This window comes from Arachis hypogaea, chromosome 13 (genome assembly GCF_003086295.3).
Source record: "Arachis hypogaea cultivar Tifrunner chromosome 13, arahy.Tifrunner.gnm2.J5K5, whole genome shotgun sequence".
Taxonomy (NCBI): Eukaryota; Viridiplantae; Streptophyta; class Magnoliopsida; order Fabales; family Fabaceae; genus Arachis; species Arachis hypogaea.
Genome location: NC_092048.1, coordinates 89,508,571 through 89,527,750, shown reverse-complemented (window position 1 = coordinate 89,527,750; position 19,180 = coordinate 89,508,571). Strand labels below are relative to the sequence as shown.

General features: G+C 36.4%; 1 protein-coding gene across 2 annotated transcripts; it reads left to right on the top strand.

Annotated features, from left to right (window-relative positions):
• Positions 1 to 8,079: 8,079 nt before the first annotated feature.
• LOC112732351 (protein NDL1) lies at positions 8,080 to 12,125 on the top strand. 2 transcript variants are annotated; one of them, XM_025781055.3, is made up of 10 exons: positions 8,080 to 8,960; positions 10,026 to 10,125; positions 10,211 to 10,308; positions 10,415 to 10,503; positions 10,683 to 10,743; positions 10,851 to 10,937; positions 11,014 to 11,091; positions 11,181 to 11,237; positions 11,337 to 11,392; positions 11,466 to 12,125. In XM_025781055.3, exons 1-10 carry the CDS (start codon positions 8,901 to 8,903, stop codon positions 11,821 to 11,823), a joined length of 1,044 nt encoding a protein of 347 aa, XP_025636840.1. In that variant the 5' UTR covers positions 8,080 to 8,900; the 3' UTR covers positions 11,824 to 12,125. The 2 variants fall into 2 exon arrangements, with proteins under 2 accessions (XP_025636840.1, XP_025636841.1); XM_025781056.3 differs by having other exon boundaries at positions 8,616 to 8,960; positions 10,404 to 10,503.
• Positions 12,126 to 19,180: the final 7,055 nt, after the last annotated feature.

Genomic DNA, 19,180 nt, shown 5'->3' with positions numbered 1-19,180 from the left:
AATAACAAAATTGTCATATCATCAAAACACGTAGTTATTTTAGCATTGTTTTTATTGGTGATGTGTTTCGATGAATTCAAGGGTATGCTTTTTAAATTTTAATTTCTTTCAGATACTATTTTATTAATAATATTTATTAGGTATCATTTTGTCAATAACAAAATTTTTTGGATATCAATTTTGTATTTACTTCAAAAAAAATTATTCTCATAACGGTTAAATTTAAAACTTAACACTGGTCATAATCATATTAAACTTTTTACAGGTGTCCAAATATGATAGGATATTTTCACCTTAGCCAACATAGCCACCACACATCTAACTACTATAAACAATTCGTGGATACACACACATTAGTTAACTGGTTAACCAAAACTAAATTTTATAAAACCCTTGTGATCGTTTGCTCACTTGTCAAACAGATCGGATCTGAGGGTGACAAAGGTGGGGCAATCGAGAGATGGGTGTTGATGAGCCTTGACACCGAACTCCTCCGAATTACCGAGCAACGTGTGTGAGAAGGGGGTAGTCCACCCGCAAAAGGGACTCTGACGCCCAAGTCAGTGTCCGTACAAGGTGGTGGTTTTTGTCAGAGTGAGTGACGTACCTGGGGGAGGGGTAGGACCCTCCCCTTATATAGTTTGTACTAACGTGGGTCCCACATGGGCAGGTCCTCTTTCTTGGAAGTTTCGTCTCCAACTGTCAAGGATCACGGAGGAGGGGTGATGCTCGGGTCACCCTCCGGTTCGGGTAATCGCTAGGCCGGCTAGGCATCTAGGTCTGGGTCCCCCGCTCTGCTGAGCTGGGTTGGAACAGTGCCTCCAAACTTTCATTTTCCACTACATTTTCTCTCTGATTTTCCCAGGCTCATACGTTCCCAAACTCCTTCGCTCCTCCTTGTTTTCTTGGAAGTTACCATTCTTCGTTCGATAATCTTCTGGTAATCATTCCTTCTATTTACTATTGACTGGTTAAACCTGTTTTCATTCTTGCTGGTTCGTTTTTTAATCTTCTTGATCGCATGTAATTGCTGCATGTTGTTGCTACTTCGTTTTTGACTGCCCTTGACTGCATATCACTGCTGCTAGATAGGTTTTAGGGGGGTTTCCATTTTCCATTAGGTACTTTAACCGTAGATTAGCGCGTAGTGTTTAATTCTGCGCCATCTGGGTTTCCAACCTTCTGGTCTAACTTAAGTGGTGACCCCTTGTAGGTATGGCACAACGTCCTGTCGTGAGAGCTCCCGTGGACCGATATGCTTGGGTTACCTCAGACGTGAAAGATACCCCGTCCAGGATGACCCTAGAGGAGCTCACGGTTCTGCCAATCCGACCTGCTCTGCTTGGGGGGGGGGGTTGCCGAGGAAGTACGTTTTCATGCGTTCGCTCCCAGGGACCAAGAACGAATATGCCATATAAATTTGCACTCCCCCCAGGTTACCGACTGGATCTGGCTGTATAAGTCTTTGTTTACCAACCTGGGGGTTCCTATCCTCTTCTCCCCCTTTCAAATGGCACTTCTGGACGGGTGTGATGTGACGCCATCGCAACTACATCCGAACAGTTGGGCCCCCATCCGGTGCTTCAAGATGGTGTGTGAATATTTGGAGCTGCTAGTCTCAGTGGAAGTTTTTCTATGATTTTTCGTCTTGACAAGCCCCTCTAAGGAAGGGAGAGCCAAGAAAGGGTACATATCTTTTCGGGCAGCCCAAGGTAGGTGGATCTTCGGGTTGTTTGAAGATTCCTATCATGGCTTTAAGGAGAAGTACTTCAAGGTATGACCTGCCAAAGGTCAGCATCCGTTCTGGTTGACCTTGGAGGGAGAGCGTCGTATCCCAACTATTAGAGTTTTGGTGTCGGGGCCAATGCCTTCACGAAGGTGACTTACAAGGGCTTGACCCCACAAAACAAAAACATTATCGACGTATTGTTGGCAATTTTTGGTAAAAACAATATCAACCCACACCTTCTAATGGGTGACCGTGAGATGGGTAGGGCTTATATAGGTGAGTAGTCGGGGAGTCGTAATTCCGTGTCTCCTTTCTCTCTCTTATTTTTTTTCTGACTTGATTGTTTGCCTTGATTCAGTGTCAATGGCTGCCGAGCAGACTAGACTTGACAATATGATGGCTTACTTCCTCCTCGGGAATAGTAACGATAGCTCCACCACTCCTCCAGCCAATGCACCGGGCTCCCCTAATCCCGAGGTCCAATCACAACCTACTCAGGGGGAGGTCGTTGATACGAGTGCCGTTGTGATTCCTCCGACTGAGGAGATCCCAAAGGAGGAGGTCGGTCCCGAGGTCACCATTGTTGACAACCCAAGGAAAAGGAAATCGACCTCTAGCCCGGAGGGAGTTCTCATTGTGATAGAGAGAAATTTTGACGTCGGAAATTTCATTGATGCCCAACTCCTTCCGGGTACCGAGGAATTCTTCCATGGTGGGGATCTCGCCGCCCAGGCCAAGTGGGTGTACCGTACCCTGCTCCGGGCTGCAGTAATAGCGAGAAAGGAGGAACCCGTCTTGGCTGGCACCCGAACTCTAGACGGCAAACTCCAAGCTGCTGTTAAGTCCATGGATAAGTTAAAAGAGGAGGTGGAATCAGTGAAGACCTTGCTGGCTACTTCTGTGGAGAAAGTGAAGACCTCTGACGAGACGGTTGCTCGGCTCACTGAGCGGGAGCTTACTTTGGAGAGTCAGCTCAATGCTGCTCGGGGTCGGGTAAAGGAATTGGAGAAGAAACGTGATGACGCCGTCTCGTCGGCAAATGCTGCTATGGCCGAGGTTGCTGATTTGAAGAAGAAGAATAAAGAAACCCTTGTGTGTTTTATGGTGATTTCAAGTATTTTCTGGCCAAAATTGAGGAGCTTAAGCAGAAGTCTGATTTAGAAGCAGAGAAAGGACTACAGATGCTGTCAGAATCTGACCTTCGTGCACTTGAAAGAGATTTTCTAGAGTTGCAGAAGTCAAAATGGCGCGCTCTTAATGGCTATGGAAAGCTAACATCTAGGGCTTTTCAGAAATATATAATAGTCCATACTTTGTTTCAGAAATGAAGGCCTAAAACTAGCGTTCAACGCCAGCCACCAGCCTCATTCCTGGCGTCCAGCGCCCACAGGGGGTCCCTAGCCAGCGTTCAACGCCCAAAAAGAGGTCCCTAGCCAGCGTTCAACGCCCCTAAGGGACACTAGCATGTGGAAGACACTCAAGCTCAGCCCAAACACTCACCAAGTGGGCCTCAGAAGTGGATTTTCGCACTATCAACTTAGTTTATCTTATTTCTGTAATCCTTAGTCATTAGATTAGTATATATATACAAGAGTTCACCCTTGTTAGAGGACTCCTGCCCATTCGAAACTTTCATTGTATCTTTCTATCAGCATGAGTCACTAACCTCCTAAGGTTAAGGTTAGGAGCTCTGCTGAGTTTCATGGATCAATAATATTACTGTTTTCATTCAATACGTCAGATTCTATTCTCTTATGCAACCTCATTCTTCATCTTATGAATTGAGGGTGACCCGTGACAATCACCCTTGTTCTACATGGGTGCGATTCCTGACCCGGATAGCGTTGAACTAAAGCTAAAGATTGCATTGCGGATTCTAATAGAGCATCTGAGCAACTTTAGATATGTGACATGAAATCCCATTGGCTATGGGTGCATGAGGTCTCTGTGGCGTTAAGGCTAGAGTCAGAGAAGCGGCACTTTTTTATTCGGAAGATCTGCCTTATCTGTGGCACCTTGAGTTGGACCGTGAAGGGGAGTGGACTGCTTAGAGCTTCATCTTCTGCTACAATGAGAAACCTAGAGGTGGCTTGATGAGAGAACATGAGTCATCTCAATGTGGTGGATTGCTGCAGTAGAGGAGGTTAACTTGATGAGAGGACATGAGTTAATCACTTACGACTGCCATTGAAGGAATCAGAAGGTTATTGAAGAAGACAGTAAGAAAAGTTAATCCGGAAAGACAAAGCATCTCCGAAGCCTCAATCATTCTATCACCATTGAATTCTTGTCTCATTAGTAACGTTTTATTTAATTATTTTGTTTTATGCTTTTTCCGTGACAACTTATAATTTTCTATCCGCCTAACTAAGAGCTGCAAGGTGTCCACTGCTTGCTAAAACCAAAAATCCTCGTGGGATCTACTCTGACTCACCTCAGGTATTACTTGGACGACCCGGTATACTTGCCGGTCTATCTGTGCGAATTCTGCGGAGCCAATTTCGTGCACCAGGTAGTCACAGTACAGGCTCTTATTCCCGCCTGTTCTGTCCTTTAGTTGCCGTGATTTTGACAAGATGCCTTTGTCGGCTATCTGCTGGTAGACCTCAACGATCGGGGGGCTGTTAGAGGAGTGTAGTTTGTGAACTTCCCAAGTCGGGAGAAAGGTTTGAAAGGTTTAGCTGGCCCTCCGTCTTTGGAGGACTCTTTCGGCCTTTCACCGTGTCCGGGTTGACGAGGAGGAGGGTTGGCCAGCTGACATTTGTTGGCCGCCACCACCTGGCTAACTTCCTCGTCATTAATATACTCTCTGGTCACGTTCGATGTTTCTTGCATTGTCCAGACGGGTTTAGTAGTGAGGTACTTTCTGAAATCTTCATTTAACAGATCGTTCGTCAAGCATAAACTGGCCACCGAGTCAGTCAGGCCGTCAATTTCTAGACATTCGTCGTTAAATTTGTCGAGAAACTTCCTGGTCGGCTCCCCGGCTCTTTGGGTGACCCCTAGGAGGTTGATATAATGTTTGGCATTGGCAATGCGCGTGGTGAACTGCGCTAAAAAGCTGCAAGTTATGTTCGAGAAGGTCGTAATGGACCCTTGTGGGAGCGCATTGAACTACCGAATTGCCGGCCTTACCAAGGCCACAGAGAACGCACGACACCTCACCGCGTCGCCAACATCCCCGAGGTTCATTCTGGCCTCAAAGGCAGTCAAATGCTCCTGCGGGTCTTGGCTTCCGTCATACCTCATGTCCATTGGCTTGTCAAAGTGTTTTGGCAGTCGGACATTAAGGATGGATATTGGAGAAGAATAAAAAAAATACACAAATCTGTGTGAGCATAATTCTTTGAGAAGAATTTGTATGGTGTACAAAAAGTTGGAAAGAGATTTTCTCAATTTAAATCAAATATCTATTAGTCAAAGAGTTGACAACAAAAATTGTTCTAAGCATAACGTTCTCATATCAATAAAAAAAAATTATTTTACTAGCATACTCAAATATTTAAATCTCATCAGACTAAAAATTTAAGTATAAAATAAATTTTTAAAATTATTTTTTTTCCCGCCAATCACATAGCAATCCTTCGTTACTATGCTATGTATGCAATGTTTTCATGGTTCCTGGTCGCTCTCCATAACTTTAAAAGTGCTAGAGATGCCAAAGTTAGGTAGCATAAATCAATTATGATAGTTTCTTACAAAAAAGATAAATAGATTTTTGATTTTTTAATTTAAAGATAAATAAATTTTTTATTAATTAAAAATATATGAAAATAAATAAATTTTTTACAAAAATATTTTTATATTTTTAATTAATTAAAAATTTATTTATTTTCAAATTAAAAAATTACGAATTTATTTGTTCGTTTTCTCTAGTTACTATCATTCTTTTAACTTATCAAATAAAAATTGATTATATATTAATTAATAATCAATTCTGTCATGAGCAGAAGCGGATGGAAATTGGGAAGAATTGAAAACAGGGTTAGTAAGAATGTCACTGCCAATTCACCATCTACGATGAAAGCAATTGACCTTTTTGGAGTGATTAGTCACATTAATTGACATAAACAATCAAACTGAAAATTATAAAAACAATTAATAGAGTTAAATGTTTAAAACGCTTTTAGAATACTGTTGGTTTGTAGTTTATTTAATAGTAGTATTAATGTTTGGCATTTAAGATGTATCTTTTCCTAGATTAACCATTTAAGTACACTAAATGATTATATTTATAAAAAAATGTTTGATAATAAAAAATAATTAGTCAAAATTAGTTAAAATTTATTTTATTTAATATTTATTAATTATTATAATAATTAATAAATATTAAATAAAATAAAATTTGACAAATTTGTGGTGTTTTAATTTTTTTTGTTCATAATCACAAATCTGTCACATTTGTGGTATCCATATAAATAAAAAACACATCAATTTTTTACCTTATTTAAAAACACCACCTTCTACTCTTATATTAAAAATACAAAGCGCTGTTAAATATATGTTATAGTGTCACATCAACAAACTCTTATGCCATTAATAACGAAAATAACAAATTAAAGAGACTAATATGACTAATATAAAATATTTAAAAGACGAATTTAATAAAAAAAATTTAGAGACTAATTTAAAAAACAAGTAATCTTTCAAAAACTAATTTAATTATTTATTCAATAATTATGTATTTTTTTTTTATTATTTTGACTCCCTATTTATACATATTATAATACAAATACATTTTTATAACTATATCAAAATTTTGGTGTATTTAAACTTTAGACCATCTTCAGTAGGGAACTCATTCCAGTCCCTATTTATGGCTCACCTGTCGTAAAAATAACTCCACATCAACTTTTGCATCATAAACAATAAATAGGAACTCAAAGAATCTCTCTCTTCTCCATTAGAAGGAACTAACTTTAATCCCTATTGTGGTCCCACTTAATTAATTAATTAAAGTAATTAAAATTAATATAATTATTATCTTTTTATAATAATATTATTTAAATTTATAAATTCAAAATAATTCAATATTATAAAATATTAAAATAAATAACTTAAATTTGATTAGTATTTTAAATTTTATAAATAAAAATAAATAATCTAACTAAAAATTATTTTATAATATGTAAAAATTAAATTTATTTTTTATGTAAAATAAATTTAATTAATTATGATTTAATATAACAATATAAATAATATTTGATATTGATTTAACATAATTATTTATATTAATTATAATTTAATATAACTAATTATTAAATAATTAATATAAATAATTAATTAAATAGATATATAAGTATTTAATATAATAAATTATTATAATTATTAATAAATTAATTATAATTTAATTATTTAATATATATATTTAATATATTTTTATTTTTATTTTATTAACTTACCACATGACATGATTTTATTGGTTGTTGCAAGTCGTGGCGGAGCCACGTTATAGAGAAGGGGCAATGGCCCCCCCAAAATAAATAATATGGATGTATAAGTTTCAATTTTTAATTTAGTTTTTTTTTTTTAATTTTTAATTTTCCTTTCTTCTTAATTTATATTTTTCATGTTGGCCCCTCCTAAAAAAAATTTCTAGCTCCGCCTCTGATTGCAAGTCCCTGTCTAGAGGGACTCTCAATCTTGATCCACGTGAAGAGCCCTCCTTCCCTTTTCACTCCAATGGTAATTGAGTCCCCATATGTTAGAAGAGGAACTCTATTTCTTAGCATTAGAGTTGCTCTTATTTCCAATTAAGTTCTCTTTTTAATTGAGATATAAAATTTAAGACTGTGTTATTACTCGTATTAAGTAAAAATACTTCAATCAACTTTTCTTTATTATTAGGACACCTTTTTTTTTTTTCAAATACATATATTCTTTGAAAGAGTTTCATATTAATTTATTCTATTTCTATATCTAATTCTAATAATCATTCAATTATATTATCAAATATTTTGAAAATTTAACAACTTAAATATATACATCTTATTAAATAATGTAATTTTTAATTATTAATATATAATAATTAAACTTTAAAAAATATAGAAAGACAGTAAAAAAGGTACAACCGTACGTTATAATAAGAGCAAAAAATTCTTGTTAATTGATTCATATATTTGTCTTCATTATTATATATAGGATAAAGTAATGAACGTAGTTTTCAGAATATATACATCGAAATGTATTTAAACATGGAATCAACACTTGTTACATTAGTACATTTTGTTAAACGCCAATGCAAATATTTAGTGATGACTTCTTTCAATTTATTTAGCACCATCGGTTTGGTAAAGAATAAAGATGTGAACAAAAGAATATATATATTAAAGAAATAAGACGGAATTAATAAATAGGAAAAGGGCAAAAGAAATGTGGCGGAAGATGATTAATGATTAATGATTAATGATTGGAGTCAAATGAAAGGCAAGCAACCCACCATTTTTTAACTTCTAAGGTCCCCCTCCTACAAATGTGTCCACGTCTAAAATGTGGCTAAATTACATAAACTACAAAACAAATGTTAAATTAATTAATTATTAATTAATTTTTTAGAGAGAAAAAAGAAAAGTGGGCCAATGGGAGAATGCCATGTATAGAAAGAGAGTCAAAGGGAGAAAATTTTGGGGCCAACAAAAACAAAAGGCAGTGTTAAGTCATAAAAATTTCGCCCTTTTTTCTGGTCAGAGAGGAAAAAAGAGTAAAAAGGAACCCGTGAATTACGAGCCCCATAGATCTTGGTTATTCTAATTTTAGTGAAATCGTTTTCAAGACCCAAAAAACGGCGTCGTTTCTAGGCGCGGTTAAAATTCTGTTGGGTTTTAAGCGTCGGTGCCGGTGGGGTGGGTAAAATCGTAAATATAATAAACAAACGAAAAACATAAACGTTATGTTTTGTTTTGTTTAGTTTATGTTTGTGGATTTCACAAACACAAAAATAAGAGAGAGTGAGGGAAATTGGAATAGAATTGGCTAATTGGCTTGGTATATAAGCCATTGAAGGCATAGACAAATAAACATACATATTAGAGAGAAGAAGAGAGACAGAGAGAGGTCTATAATTTTCTCAAACTTCGGTGGTTGGTGGAGGCTTCTTTGGAGTTCAGGGGGCTTCCATATACAGCAAGAACAAGAACAACAACGGTAGAATCAGCAGACCAGAGCTACGGCCATGGCAGAATCCAGTGATTCCGTTTCACTCAACATGGAGAAGATCTACCTCGGTGGAAAGGTTCCATTCAATGCTTTACCATTTTTCCTATTTTCTTGATTTTCTTTGTTGGGGTTTAAAGGTTGAAGCTTTTTTTTTTTTTTTGGGGGGGGGGGGGGGATGATGCAAATTGATCAATTTCAAGTACTTGTCAATTGGGTGATTAATGGGTTCCAATTTTATTTCTTTTATGTTTGGTTTGCGCCATTGCTGAACGTAAAGGGAATATGTTTAGAAGTCGAAGGACAGTTTCAGTCAATGGGATTCTCCTTTCTTTATTGTTATTATATTGTGTTTTAGCCTTAGGTTCTTATTTTGCATTGCGGAATATTTTAGTTGCGCAAATGTTTTTGTATTTAGGATTTAATTGGAGGATAGAAGGGAACAAGAAAGTTTCTTGACTTGTTTGTTTTGACTTGGAAAATTTTATGGGATTGGCTTATTTTCTTTTCTTTTTGTTTATCCTTCTTGATTTCTTTCTACATGGTCTTTCTTGGAACGTATTTGTTTCGCTGAGTCAATATAACAACTAGCGGATCTGCTCATTCCTTATTTCTCAGATATTCTTTTGTACCTCCATCCTTCGTTTAAGTTGCAACGCTATTGCTTTTTCTTTTCCTTTGGGAAATTTTATACTTTCTTGTTTTCCTTGTCCTTATTATTTGAGTTAATGTGCTAATTTTGTAGACATATAAGGTATTGGATGAGTTTTTACTTTATAGTCATCCTTATCCTTTTAAACAGCCTAAGATAGTATCCTGTTTTTAATTACCTTGACTTTGTTGTCTTTCTGAAGCACTCAATGGCTGGAATATGGAATGGCTTATTTAATTCATCATATTGGTCAGTGATACTAATGTGGTGTTGTTGCTTGTTAGTTTGGGTTGTCCTATTAAGGGGCAATGTTAGGGAACAAACAGTTTGAAAAAAACGTTGATTTAGAATCTTTGCATAACTCAAAATAAAGGATATCCTTTGCTTAGGAGGTGGTTCTTTTGTTCATTCCTCAGTTTTCTAACTTTGGTTCTGTTGCCTCTTTCTTCTTTTTGCCTGTATTTTGGTTACAAATCATATTGATCATTTCAGGAGCATCACATTCGAACTGGTTGTGGTTCTGTGTCTGTTATAGTGTATGGGGATCCTGAGAAACCAGCTCTGATCACTTATCCAGACCTAGCACTAAATTGTGAGTGCATATGTGTATTCTTTAATCCATTCTTTTTATTTTATTCGGAAGGCCGAATTAATTGTTCACTTATCTGTTTGTGCAGATATGTCATGTTTCCAAGGATTATTTTTCTGTCCAGAGGCAGCTTCTTTGCTGCTTCACAACTTCTGCATATATCATATCAGTCCTCCTGGACACGAGGTCTGTAAGAGATTGATTTCAATATACATTTTCTTTTCTATTTAGAAAGTGAACTTTATAATTCACATAGTTTCTCCTCTTGGAACTTCCACAAGAGTTGTTGCAGTTGGGAGCTGGTGCAATTTGTCCTGATGACCCTATACCTTCTGTCGAAGACTTAGCAGATCAAATAGTCGAGATTCTCAACTATTTTGGGTAAATTACATTATAATCACTGTTGATAACTTAGTTTTAAGGGTGGTTAGGTTTCACTGTGTAGAATATACCATTCATTATTTATTGTCGATTTATGAGTAAGATGCTGACATTATTTTGAGGGAGAATCCAATGATTTTGCTATATCTACTAATTGCCTGAATTGTTTCCATGTCCAGGCTTGGAGCAGTGATGTGTATGGGAGTCACGGCCAGGGCTTATATTCTTACTCTTTTTGCAGTATGTACCCTCTTAACTTGGAAGGAAATGACAGAGAAAGAAACTGCCCTTATTTGCAGTTCTACTATTTTCCTTTGATTGATATATTCTTTCTTATGCTTATACAGATGAAATATAGAGAGCGTGTTCTTGGTTTGATACTTGTATCTCCTTTATGCAAAGCACCTTCTTGGACAGAATGGTTTTATAACAAGGTTCGCTTCGAAATGCCTTCAGATTATGAGTCCTCTAATCTGATAACATTACCTAAAACCACTTTTAATTCTTCAGGTGATGTCCAATTTACTATATTTCTATGGGATGTGTGGCTTGTTGAAGGAGTGTTTACTTCAGCGATACTTCAGCAAGGTATTGTAATAGCCAGGATCTTATCCCTGCTTTGTTCTCCATTGAGTCTGAGAATTGATATGCTGAGTTTTCTTGATCAACTTTAACAGGAAGTTAGGGGAAATGCTGAGATTCCAGAGTCAGAGATAGTTCAAGCCTGCAGAAAAGTCAGTTCTATACCAAGTATTCGATGCCTATTTTTTTTTTCTTTCTTCACTTATCATTCCTTGGTTTATTCACCAAGCTCTGCATTGTTTCTTTTCCAGTTGCTCGATGAGAGAAAGAGAACAAATGTATTGCGGTTTCTTGAATCGATTAATGAGTAATATCGGCCACTCAATTTCGTTTGTCATTTTCCATTTTCAATGGTATTATGCTAACTTGAGAACTTGCAGGAGGCCGGACATTACAGAAGGGTTGAAAAGATTAAAGTGCCGAACGCTTATTTTCGTCGGAGACAGTTCGCCATTCCATTCGGAGGCTCTGCACATGACATCAAAACTTGATAGGAGATTCAGTGCCTTGGTTGAGGTCCAAGCTTGTGGATCAATGGTTACGGAGGAGCAGCCACATGCAATGCTGATACCAATGGAGTACTTTTTCATGGGGTATGGGCTTTACAGGCCATGCCACTTCAGTGACAGCCCGAGGAGCCCGCTCAGCCCGTCTTGCATCTCGCCTGAGCTTCTTTCCCCAGAAAGCATGGGCTTAAAGCTAAAGCCAATAAAGACGCGTGTGTCAATGGAAGTTTGATCCACACTTTTGTAATCCAGGGCATTCTTTTTTGTTTCTTTATGATTTTTTTTATTGTTTTAATAGAAGAGATGTTGGCGGAAGGAGGGGGTTGTTGTAGATATGAGGGATATAAGAGAAGAATACGTGAAAATATAAATATATGTATTGTATGCAAAAGAAAACATAGGGAGGAAGTTGTCTTAATTCATTTTGTAGTATGTCTGAAATAAAAGGGACCAATTTGAGCTGTTGTATCTGTAAATTCCGGTTGGACTTTGACCTCAATTTATTTATTTTATGGCCACAAGCAATTAAATAAATCCTTCCATTTATTTATGTTTTTGTTTCATAGTATTGGAACTTGAAAGTAGGACATGTTTGCCATGATTGATCAGATTAGGTAAGTCGAATTTGTTTGTACTCTTGGAAGAATGCCAGGTGAATAATAGCCATTGGATTTATTGAATCTTTGTGCTACATCTGACATCACACGGTCATTATACTCACCAAAGAGAGGTTTCATACAAGCATTTGAGCTAAAATTCTTTGTAGTAAGAAAATTTGTTAAGTTGTTAAATGAGGAGACAATAATCTTTGAATTATTTATTCACCTAGAATGGAAATCTATTAATATATAATAAGAGAGTAGTAGAAGGTTGGTTGCTCAACAAGTGTACACTCTATTTGCTCGACAAATGTCTAATCTATTTGTACAACAAGTGGCAAAAAATGTTCCGTAAGAATGTATAAAACCCGGACAAAATAAAACCAAGGAGAAGTGGTTTTGGGCAGGTCTTTTCCCAAAAAGGATCAGAATTTGAACACAAACTTTGAGCGTTTGAAATCAATAATCAATAATTGACTGAACAAATTTTGAGTTCTCTATATCTCTCTCTTTCTCTTCTTTCTCTCTCTCTCCCTCTCTCCATCTGATTGTTCAAAATACAGAGATATTATCGCCGACAAAAAAGAAAGAGCTCACAGTGATGGAATTAGTAGCTCGAAGAGAAGATAGAGAATGGTGGTGGTGATCGGTGCTACGGTTGGGAGAGCATTTGTCAAAGAAAAGATGAGACGACGGCAGAGGCTCCGGGTCTGTTTCCAGCGAGCAGTAGAGATGAAGAACAATTAGTCAGAGGTTACGGTGAGTGGTGTTGCAGCCGTCAGTGAAGAAGGAGCAGCTGGCAGCAAGTTGACGATACCGATACAGAGAACGAAGAACTCTGAGATCCTGCCGTCGGTGGTGTTACAGAGGTAATTTCCTTAAAAAATCAGAAATTTATTTTTGGAAAAGTATATAGAACCAAAAGATTATCAGCCAAAAATTAAACAAAACCACATTAATTTATATTAATAATTAATTAATTTTAAATTTTTTAAATTCAAAATTTAAAATTTAAAATTGATTAAATAAACCTAATTAAAACCTATAAAAACCTTCCTCTTCTCTCTCACATTAACCTACTCACCTCCAACAATCACACACACCTCTCTCTCTCTCTCTCCGTCAAGCCCTCTCTGCCTCTCCGCTGCGATCCACTCCTCTTTCATCACCGACATCTGGCTCGTCGAATTCCAATTGTGAACCTGAGTTATCTTGGTAATAGAAAACATGCTTCTGATGGCGCTGGACTCATATCTTTACACTGCATTCATCGTTTTCCTGCAGTTCATGTGAAGAATTACGGATACTCCATTCCATGTTGCGCACATCATTTCGAGTGAGAAAATCATCACGGTTTTGGGGTCCACCTTGCTTCTGCATCACCTCTACATGGTGCTGTATTATGTTATCAAGAGATATCCCAACATAAAGCATAGACATCACTTTCTGGCATAATTCATCAGAAATGCGTGGAGCATACATAGCTCTTGTTCCTATTGCATCCTCATCCCGTTTTGGGATATTAGGTGCAGGACTACACAATTGATCTTAGCTAAAAGAAGTCTTTGAACAATTACAGAAATATAAAAAAAAATATTCATTTAATATGAAAAAAAAACATCCTAATACTTAACAAAAGAAATATTCAGTTATATTTTAGCAAAAATAATTAAATATCTATAAAATTTTAAAAAAATTATGAATTTCTTAAAGAAATAGAGACATTTATATTTGTAATACAAAAAAATTCAAAAAATATATAAAAGAACATCCGTTTAGTATGAAAAAGAAACATTCTGATACTTAACAAAAGAAACATCCATATATATTAACTCGTAGATATTTTGGATTCACCGAGAGGTATTTGGCTGGTTTTTGGCTAATACCCTTTTGGTTCCCTAGCATTACTCTTTATTTTTTATTTTTTTTAAATGACAAAAGATTATTTATTTATATTTAATCTGCTTCTGTTTTGGCTGAACGTTGAGGTTGGACTAGGTTTAGTTGGCAGAGGAGCTAATGGTGGTATGGCTAATTTGTAGTGATTACCATGACACTCCTTCCAGCAGCTTCGAATTATCTTCAACTAGTGCGTATAAGGTATCTATTTTATAAGGTATTTGTTTTTATTTGCTAGGGTTTTATTACTGCAAATCATGTTTATGTTTTGCTCACGTGAAGAGAAAGAAACTCATGCTTTTGAAATTAATCATTTTCGAGTAACTTAGTTACGAGCTTTTGAAAGAGAGTGTCTAATTTTCACTGTGAAGCAAATCCCTTTGTTTTCAATTTTACATCATGATACCTAGACTTACAACACAAATTTGAATCAGAGTTATGTTATTCTCATGAAAAAATGATGCTGGATTTGGTAATTTAGGTCCCAAATGAATGGATGAGTTAATTGACTCAAATCCAAGGGGTAAATTTTTACTATATATACAGTAATTAGAAGCAGTAGATAATATTAGCAGCATATTTTTTATAACTAGGTTCTTTCTTCTCTATGATGTGGATCTGATATTGTTCTCTATGGTGTATTGCGTGAGTTTCTATTTGGAATTTGCCAATAAATAATGTGATGTCAAAATATTTTTAATTTGTAAGAAATTAAGATTTTATCTATTGGAAATCAAAATAGTGATTGCAATTGCATTAAAGCAACGATGCTTCCCAAATGCATTAAATTATCCCATGTTGGAGGAGTATGATTTCAGAAACGATATAGTGAGTTTACATAATTTTTCTTCCGAAAAAATTTTTAGGGTTGTAATTATGTTTACTAATAGCACATCTTGCTAATTTACAGTTATGAGCTTTGAATTGGTTATCTCGCATGCACTCAGTTGTATTCTGTTAATGCTTTAGGTAGACCCTGACCTTGCTAAATGCATTATTATACCTCATCAAGGTGCTACAGCAATTAACTCCTTGAGTTGATTTATCAGGTTGGAATATGTGGAGAGCATGGTGGGAGCCATCTTCTGTTGCATTCTTTGCTCAAATTGGTCTTGACTGTGTCTCATACTCTCCTTTTAACAAAGTCATGTAAAACATCTACTAAGATTTTGTTTATTAAACTTTGTCTAATGTCGATATTTTTGTTTGATTTCCTTCTTTTTGGTTTTGGTGATATATGCTTTAGATTTCCATCAAGCTGGCCTGTGACTCGGTTTTTAATAAACTAGAAATTAAAAATTGTAAATGATACTCATACACATGATTGATCGATGATAAATATCACTTAGTATTTGTCATTTGTATAGTGATAATATAAATTATTTTTATTAAAGTTTTAAACACGCAAACATAATAACTTTTATTTCTAAGTAAAATTCACTAATATGAACTAGAAAAATGATAATTGTTGATCGAAAAAATATTTTCGATAACAGGGAGTTGAATCGAAATAAGTTGAATATGGTTTCTCGAGAAGGTACGCTCGTAAGTCCGAAGTTGGAGGTAATTGGTACTGATGTGGATTTTGATAGTTTTGTTGATCGAAGTAAGCCAAATCGAGTTGGAGATTCGATTTGAAGAATTAAGTGAGGCCTTTCGAAAGAGCTGATCGATTAGTTGTGGAAGTGGGAAGTTAGTAGCTTTTATTGCACGAGGAGATCAGGGAGAATGTCTTCAATCTTGTGGCGGGAACGGTTACCAAGAAAGAACGCGCTTTAAAATTTGAAATGCCATATTTAATTATAATTAATTGTAAATTAATGGGCAGTTATGTAAGGTTAGCCTATAAATACTAGGAATTCTTAGTGAACAGGGGTTGAAATTTTTACTCAGAAAAAACACTCTAGCACTTTCACATCCCAGCGAATTCCTGAGTTTGCATTCGAGTTATATTTTCTGTAGGATTCCTTCCACCTTTTCTTTTCTTTTAATTTACTCTTTCTGCAAACTTATCATTTCAATTAATTTTATTTACTAAATGTCCTTCACTTTTGTTTGTTCAATTTATCTTTCTGCATTTGAATCTTTTATGTTGAAGTCCTTTCGATTCAATCAAGGGCATTTTAATGTTTTCTTTTAATTTCATTGAAAATCTTTCTATTTATTATTTATTTAGTTTTCAAAACTTTCGATTTCTAAGTTTCAATTATTAATTTACAGATTTATTTTATTTTAATTTTCAAATTTGGTCTAATCGAAGACGCTTTTGATGCACTTCTAGAAAACTAGTACTCGCACAGAGGAGTAGGTTTCGCTCCCAGACCATTAGAATCGAACCAGCATCGATTTGTTAAAAATTGATAAAACAAATTGGCACGCCCGGTGGGACAGTTTTCAATCAAAGTGTGTCAAATAAATCCTTTTCCAATAATTGTTAGTGTATGCGATTACGAAGTGGGAAGATCATTCACATGGCTGATGAGTTATCAAATGTGAATGGTGGTTCATCCACCAATGATAGCATACCGATTTCCATGCAACAAGCCGACGTGTCTTCACGTTCGGAAGGTGCAATTGGGACTGAAAGTATAGTCGTTAGGACTATTCAAACTGGAAATATTGGACGTAATACTCGTCCACGTGGTCCTGTGCCACCATATCAACCTCCGTTAACCGCTGGTTGGCCTCGTTATGGTCTTCCTCCTTGTTATACCCCACCGGTGGGTGATTTTATGCCGCCTGTCCATTTTGGGAATGTAAATGGAGCGAATAATGTTCAAAACCCACAGCATTCCGAGTATTCTCGTGATTATCATGTGGGCTCTACTTCGAATGCTGCGAATTCGATGGTAGTATATCGACAACAAGTAGAGGAGAGTCATCATGATTTGGTCAATTTATTGACTCAGCAAATGACTACAATTCTAAATCCCATGATGGCTGATCATGAATCAAGATTCAAGCGTCTTGCTAGACAAGTTGAGAGGATTGCTCGAATCGTTGATTATGATGAAGGTGAGAGGCATAATGCCAGGGGAAATAACGAAGGAATGGAAAATATTTTTCAAAATGAAAACCAGATTCCGAATCGAGAAAATCCTCACGTGGTTCCCCGAGGTCAAAATGCTGATGACTATCTAGCCGGATTGCGTGGTGATCGCTATCAAGTTACTAGAATTATTGAAGAAGTGTTAAATCGGGTTGGGCTAAATGTTTGTTTTATGAATCAACCACATTTTGTGTCCGCTTTTTCCCAAGTGGTTCAAATGGCTGAAGTGCCAAGAGGGGTGAAAATCCCAAAAATAACCACAAAATTTGCTGGTGAAGTTGGAGAATCAACTACTGAACATGTTGCTCGTTATTTGGTCAAAATTGGGAATCTAGCTAATGATGAAAATTTAAAAATGAAATTCTTTCCTTCATCATTGACAAAGAATGCATTTACTTGGTTTTCAAATCTTAGACCAAATTCGATTACAACATGGAATCAGTTAGAAACTGCCTTTCACGCTCAGTTCTATCGAGGTGAAATGAACGTAGCAGTTACTGATTTAGTGGCTTTGAAACGTGAAGATGGTGAGACCATCGATGATTATTTAATACATTTCAAAATTGCTAGAAGTAGATGCTATGTGTAATTACCTGAGAATGAGATAGTGAAAATAGCAATTATGGGCTTGGGATTTTATATGCGTAGAAAATTGCTTAATGTGCATATTCCCGATTTGGCCCATCTGGCTGAAAAAGTTTGACAGACCGAACTTATGAAAGAGAAAAAGAGAAATATAGGAGTGAACAGAGGTTGAAAAGTAAACCTTTTACTCAAAAAGAAAAGGTTTCTTATGTAACAATGGAGTCTTCCGAAGAAGAATTCGATTTCGAAACAGAAATCGATTTGGCTGAACTTAAGAAAGGCCCTCCTTATGTTTGTTCTTTGTTGAAGAAGTTGCCAAGTAATGAAAAGTCGAATGATTCAAAGCTAAAAAGTGAAAAAAATATAGTTTTTATATTTCAAAATCTGATCAGATTTTTGATGTGTTGCTTAAAGATAAACAGTTAATTTTACCTGAGGGTAGAACTTTGCCTTCTGTGAAAGATTTAAAAGGAAAGCCTTATTGTAAGTTTCATCAAGCAAAAAGTCATTCGACTAATAGTTGTGTCCATTTCAGGGACTTGATTCAAGAGGCGATAATGGAGGGGCGATTGAAATTTGATGATGGCAAAAAAGAAATGAAGGTTGATATAGATCCCTTCGAAGTTGAGGCCAGTTATGTTGAACCTTGCTTTGGAGTAAACATGGTGGGCATGTCCTACGATTCTGATGTGGCTTTCGATGATTTTGAGTCACAGGTCAGATCGGTATACCCTAGAACAGGGGACAGTTTGCTGGACTTCTTAGTTCAGCACAAGATCAAAGACCGGGACGTATCTCTGTGTCCACGGTGTAATGCTATTTTTGATGCCAAAGCAGCAGCAATCTTTGAAAAAGAAAGGATGAAGAAAGAGTTAGCTCATAGGAAAGAACAGGCCCGTCAAAAGCAGCCACTCAGGCGTATAGAGGGCTCTAGTTCAAGGACCCCTCAAGAGAATGTAAGTACACCTTTAAGCCATTCTCAGGCTATGGGTGTCCAGTGGATTAGGAATTGTCAGGAATTCCAGAAACGTGATCATCTATATCGGCATAATCCTCAGTGGGGGCATCGAGCACCTTCTCGGAATCAGTATACTTTTTATCGAGGTCGTAACAGGGGTTTTCCCCGAGGAAGAGGAGGAAGGAGAAGTTTCAATCAGAATAAGAAACTTTCAGTTGAGACAGGCAAAGAATTAAGCAAGGGGGCAACGCTATCTGTGCATTCAAGAATAGTCTTTCCTTCCGATGGGGAAACTTATCCTAAAGAGATTCCATCACCTGCCAAGATGGAAAAGGGCAAGGCAATAGCCCAGTCTTTTGGGGTTGAAAAACACAAAGATGTTGATGTGGATGAGGAATATTTCGATGAGGGCGATGATGACATGGTTAGGACGATATCGATCATTCCCACTGAGTATTTGGGGAAATATGAAGGAGATCCTGATGTGGATTATGATTTG